Here is a 6056-nt window from a genome sequence, read left to right on the forward strand (position 1 = left end):
GTTTTCCAAACAGAACATTAATAAATTCTCACAGATCATCACACTCACTCGTGTGCGGTTGGAATTATTTGATTTGTACGAATTTATTTTAATCAATTTTAAAAAATAAGCATATGTTTATTTATATATGTTTATTCTTTAAAAATATATTAAAAAATATTAATATGTGAATTGTTACTTTGTTAGGTTTCAAACTTTCGAAGGATGCTCTCCCTCGGCGGTTCCTCTCTCGCTCAACGATCTCCTCTCTTCCATTTTGTCAATTAGTTAATTTTTTGCCTTTTTTATTTAATTGTAAGTATATTATATTTACCATGCTCTTATTTGAGTGATTCATTGATAAATTATTTATCGCCTTAACTTAATCTTAATATTATGATTATTTGAATTACTAAGACTATTTCTTTAATAATACATCCACTTAGTAAGAAAAAATACTCAACATTTTTTCTGAGAATTTGTGTGAATTGTGCAAATTATGTGTGAATTTGTAGCAATTTGTGCGAATTTTGTTCGAATTGTTCTAATTGTGCTAAAAGTTGTTCTAATTTTCGCATAAAAAATGAACAGAACAAAAAACAAGGCCCTGTGTGGTTCTTTTGTGCGATTTTTTTGTTAGTTTCAAAAGAACAGAAAAGAACAACCGTATTTAGTGGAGACCCACTCTGTGGCACGTGAGACTGTTTTGAGAGAGGGCCACGCACGTGCGGAGGGTGAAATAAAAGAAACTCCCTTTGAACTAGCTACAAGGGAGAGTAGGAGACGAAGATGGGATGAACAAGGGAGAGAGGAGAGGTCGAAACTGGTAGCAAAAGGTGAAAAAAATCGTGGGTTTGAGGAAAAAACGCTTGTTTTTCGGCCATTGAAGATCAAAGGTAGGATTTTTTTCCTGAGGGAGGAGTGGGGTGGGAATGGCCAAGGTGGGCTACGCCGGGCGGCGGGTCGGCGATAGCAGGCCCGTCGCTAGAAGGTCAAAAGGGCTGGGAACTGATGGGAAGCAAGGAAAATTCAAGCCTGGCTCTCTTAAGAAGCAAATTCGATCCGCCGAGCGGATGCTTCGCCAGGTGGGGTTTTTATCTCTTTTTTTTGTTGTTTTTGTGCTGCCTTCCGTTATTGTTGTTGTTTTTCTAGTTTGTGGAAAGGGTGTGAATGATTTTCTCGTTTAAATGTGTAATTCTGAGTCTCCGTGAGCCCCCGTAGTCGTTAATCTTTCTCCATTGTTCGTCTTCCTAGACTGGGTTCAGTATTTTTTAGTTTGTATTGAATCTCTCGTCGAACTTGGATTTGAGGACTTTGGAATTGGCTTGACTGTTGATTTCTGATGAAAGAGATTAGATGATTAAGGATGTCTTTAAACCTAATATTTACTCTGGAACCTTTTAAGGGAGGGAGAATCTTAGATGTGTAATTGTGTAAGTATGAGCTAAAGGAAATGAGAACGTTTATTCTCTGGGTTCAAGAGGCCATTGATCAGGAAACGTGTATTTATGACAACCTAAGTCTGAAAACTGTATCAATGAAAAAAGTAAATAATTAGAAGTGCGGAAGTTGAATTCGACTACGGGTCGTGGTTTACTTGAGAAGTGTTTTTATATTTGATTCTTTGAGATGACAAGTATTCAAGGGTACTATGTTTTTCTTGTAGAATCTCCCTGCTGTGGTCAAAGAAGCTCAGGAGAATAAGCTGAAAATGCTCAAAGAACAACTTGAACTCCAATCACGATTAGCCGTTGAAAGAAAAACATTTTTAAGAGACAGAAAGAAGAAGTTTTTCGGTATGTAGAATGCTGGGGAATTTTCTTTTATCATTGTCTTCGGATTCCTTTTCTTCCATTATTTCTCTTCCTTAATATAATTTTAAAATGTTAAAATTTATGTAGAGAGAAGAAAGATTGAGAGGACAATCCGGCGTCTGGAGAAGCAGCAACGCTCTTCATCAGATCATGCCTCGGAAGACAAGATCATTAATGAACTTTCCAAGCTTAAGGAGGATCTTGAATACGTCAGAGTAAGGTCTCCAGTTCAGTTTTAAGTCACTTCGTTTGAATATTCATCCGTGAATCATTTTTTCTTATGAACTCATTTGCCCAATCATGTTACTAATTTATTTTAAAAAATCTTATTTCTTAAAAAAATGTTACTATTTTTTGTACTCCATGGAAGCATTCCTCATTGAGTATCCCAAAATTTATGGAATTGTATTTTATGTAAGGTTTCAGCGAGTTACCTATTCAAAACCTAATCCTCGATTTTTTTTCCTTCCCAATTCCAGTTCTTTCCAAAGACTGAGAAATACATACCATTATTCATTGGAGTGGACGACCCAGAAATGATTGAAAAAAGAAACGAATTGCGGAAAAAAATAAAAGCTAACTTGGTTTCTGCTGCTGCCAGTGGAAAGGACTTAGAAGGTGAATTTACTCTCCGGGCCTCTTTATTTGACTGAGAGGTTTATGTATTTTAAATCTTCGTGGATGACTAAAAGGTCAATTTTGGATTTTCTTTTATTTTTGGAAACTCTTGGTGATCAGAGACTGGAAGCGAAGAAGATGGGCTTCTGGATACGAGTGATGATGATTTTTTCATCGATGGAAGTTCAAGCGAAGTGGAGGCAGACGATGAATGGACTGACAAGAGTGCAAGGTTGTGTTTTTTAAGTAACTAGAATATCATTTTAGTTTCCGAAACGTTGTAAGTTACTTTGGGAATTGAATCAGCTCATATCTACAGGGAACCTGCTTCAAGTGCATCTGGGAAGGCAGCATCCGGTGTCTCCAGTGATGAAAAGAATCAGGTTTATTTTCTCTCTAGTTCTCTCTCTCTATCTCGTGCCTTCTGTCCCACGCCCTCCAACAATTCTCTTTCTACCTTTATCCTTTTCGTTAATTACCCTAGAATCTTTGACTCTCTTTCTCTTCAACCATTCTCCTATTTAAATCTCTCTTTCTCTCTATCTTCAGTTACACCACCCTGTTTCAATGCTCTTCTGTCATCCCACCCTAAATTTCTTCTCTCTCATTGTCATTAGCCTGCATTGGATTCTGTTTCTCGCTCTGAACCTTGTCTATCACCTACCCAACTCCAATTATATCTCTCTCCCTCTGATTCTATCGTCCCGGCCTAATGTGTGTCTCTCCCTTTCCTTTCTGTCTACAGACCCTACTTTGATTATCACTCTCTCTTCCTTTTACGCCTTCTGGCACCACATATTACTTGGGCACACTCTCTCGCACACACTCTCTCTCTGATGGATTTTAGGGTGGTTGATGATCATTGCTGGTGACAACGTCATGTTGATGGTTAGCAAAGATGGGGTATCACAGACTGTCAAGATCAGCCGTTAGCTTTGTAAAAGTCCAGTTAAAAGATTGTAGAACACCATCACCATCATCTTCAACGGCTAGTATGGACAGTTTACGGAGACAACATTGTTGATGCCTGTTGATGTTGACAATGCCATCTCCCTATTGTCAACCAATGTCAATGTCACACATCTACATCATCAAGATGTGCCTAATCACTACCTGTCTTTCTCTCTCGCTTTCTCATATTTCATCATATTCTTGAAAATGGTTCAGAGACACGAGTCAGCGCGGGCTCTGATGCCTCCACCGAGGCCTTCCAGCCACCTCTCCAAGAATTCCAGTCGCGGCCAATGGAGACCTCCCAGCTCATCAACAGCTCGCCCTTCCTCTTCCAGAAGAAACTCTCATGCCGACCACAGCAGCAACCTCAGCTCCAATTCAGACGCTTACAAGCCTCGTCGTAAACGCCGCCCCAAGAAGAAGAAACAGACATAGCACCATTAATTGAAAGGAGCAAACACCTCCTATTCGGTATCTATCTATAATTGAAACACTTGCACTATTATTTATGTTTGGCCTTCTATTTTCATGATATTATGGCAGTATTTCTTGATTAGGCCCGAAGTCGTTTTATTCACCCAACCAGTTTATTGTGCTTCTTTTTGGGATTCGTTGCTTATTTGTGAGTCTTGATTATACATTTTATTGAGGTCCTATCTTGTAGCCCCTTAGCCCAGCAATTGGACTGTGGGAGACAGGGCTATTTCCTGGTAGCATATTCTTTATTTTCTAGTTAGTACTAGAATCTATGTACTTTGGTTTTTCACTTTATTTGAAGACATTCTTTATCTTAGGGAAGGCTTTGATGATGAGGGAGAAGTCTTCACACCCTTTCCATCTTCATGCACGAAGACAGTTGCTTCTCCTCTTCTTGAAGCATTGAGAAATGAATCTCTTCTTCCCACATTTTTTTCTGCAACATGGTGGCTTGATCTAAAGTCTTCATTTAACAGTTAGCTTTATTGCTACGTGATGGATTGAGTCCACTTGGAGGGTCACCCTTTGGCCAAGTATCCTAGAAAGAGCACTCAGCTTTATTATTGTGATCTGCTGTTTAAGAATATATATATATCTTGGTATCACATATTGTTGATTCAAGTGAATTCAAGCTAAAGTTGGCTTGACTTTCCCTCTATATTTCATGCCTAGTGATATTCTGTCTCAGTTTTTCTTGATTCAGCTTTCATGGCATCCCCAAAGATTGATCTTGTTGCATTTCTGGATCCTAATACCAAGGTATCTCTGTAGCACATAGAGCTTCCGGATGTTTTGGCCAGAATAGGTTTGGATGATCTTGTGTAGTATATACAAAGCAAGTTTGCTATTGCTCCCAAAAATGGGAAGGACTTTTGCATGCTGAAGTCTATTACTTATCAGTTGCTTGTAAAGCAGTGAGTCTTTCGATTTTAAAGGTGTTTCACTTGGGCTTAGTATTCTTTTTTTCAGAGTTGAGCAAGTATATGTAAGGGAATTTGCCATTGCCACGAAAGGTGGAAATGACTTTTGCATGCTGAAGTCTATTATTAACCAATTGCTAGTATAGCAGTGGATCTTTTGGTTATTAAGATGCTTCGCCTGGGCATCATATTTCTACATTAAAATCTATCCATAATTTTTTTTGTCTATCGATGCCGAGTTGTGCTATTTACTTCACATGCCTTTGCAAACCTCTTGAACTTGTTTAAGATTATTTAAAAACCTTTAATATAAAAAGAGAGTATGAATCAGTGCAGGGAACTCAGGACAATATCTTGTGCCATGGGTTTGGTTGCTGACGGAGGCAAATTACGTGTTAATTTTAATTTGTCGTTGTATTTTTAATTCGCCCGCGATCAAATAAAGTTTGATAAAATATAGAACTTACTCAAATGTATAGTTGGAGTAAGGTCGTCTTCATAGGGACTGCCCTGTAGGTATATATTTAATTATTGAGTTATTATTTATTAAGATATAGCAATATTACTAAATATAATAAGAAGAATTAACTAATTAGTGAGTAGAGGGGATATTAGTTTAATAAGATAAATCGTCTAATAAGAGAAAAGAATAAGAATAAGTAGCTAGATATATATATATATATATATATATATATATATATATATATATATATATATATATATTCAGTTATAATAGGAGTAGAGTGTTAATTTTATGTACTAAGAAGATAGGTAAAGAGAGAGTATTAAGTAGTTATTAACTATAATGTACTAAGTATAAGTAGAGGGATATTAGTGAGTGAAGAGGTAGTAAGAGAAATTAGGAAGTAATTATATGACTATAAGACAAATTTTTAATTATAGACTACTACTTATATAGGTAAGATATTTGTTATAGGATTATTTTATGTGATTTTATATGATTTTTATACATTTTATATATTTATTTATAGTCAATTTCCAGAATTACTGGGTCAATTTAGTCGAACACTCGAGGGGTGTTCAACCAAATGCCCATTAGGCGGTCGAAGAAGAGATATATCATATATTATTTAATTAATACTAAGTTTTTATATGTATTATATAGATTTTAAGAGAGAAGATCGAATATAAAAGGGTGTTCCTATCGAATGCCCATGAGTTGTTCGACAGATACCCGAAAGAAGACGGAAGAGGGGGTAGATTATGTTTTTATATTTTTTATAAGGTTGATAGGGGTAAACTTTGGTAAATTGAAGTATATTCATCGAACACG

At 36.7% G+C, this 6056-nt stretch overlaps 1 protein-coding gene across 1 annotated transcript; it reads left to right on the forward strand.

Moving 5' to 3' along the window:
* Positions 1-761: 761 nt before the first annotated feature.
* LOC144712328 (uncharacterized) lies at positions 762-3921 on the forward strand. The gene is made up of 7 exons (XM_078586572.1): positions 762-1064; positions 1646-1775; positions 1881-2008; positions 2273-2411; positions 2532-2643; positions 2731-2794; positions 3579-3921. Exons 1-7 carry the CDS (start codon positions 912-914, stop codon positions 3798-3800), a joined length of 948 nt encoding a protein of 315 aa, XP_078442698.1. The 5' UTR covers positions 762-911; the 3' UTR covers positions 3801-3921.
* The last annotated feature ends 2135 nt before the right edge of the window (positions 3922-6056 follow it).

Source organism: Wolffia australiana, chromosome 14 (genome assembly GCF_029677425.1).
Source record: "Wolffia australiana isolate 7733 chromosome 14, ASM2967742v1".
NCBI lineage: Eukaryota > Viridiplantae > Streptophyta > Magnoliopsida > Alismatales > Araceae > Wolffia > Wolffia australiana.

Excerpts from the sequence above, each read along its gene's own strand:
- LOC144712328 (XM_078586572.1), top strand. The coding sequence starts at position 912 with ATGGCCAAGGTGGGCTACGCCGGGCGGCGGGTCGGCGATAGCAGGCCC. Across the intron at positions 1,776-1,880 it reads CAGAAAGAAGAAGTTTTTCG|AGAGAAGAAAGATTGAGAGG; the intron begins GTATGTAGAATG and ends AAATTTATGTAG. Across the intron at positions 2,412-2,531 it reads CAGTGGAAAGGACTTAGAAG|AGACTGGAAGCGAAGAAGAT; the intron begins GTGAATTTACTC and ends CTTGGTGATCAG.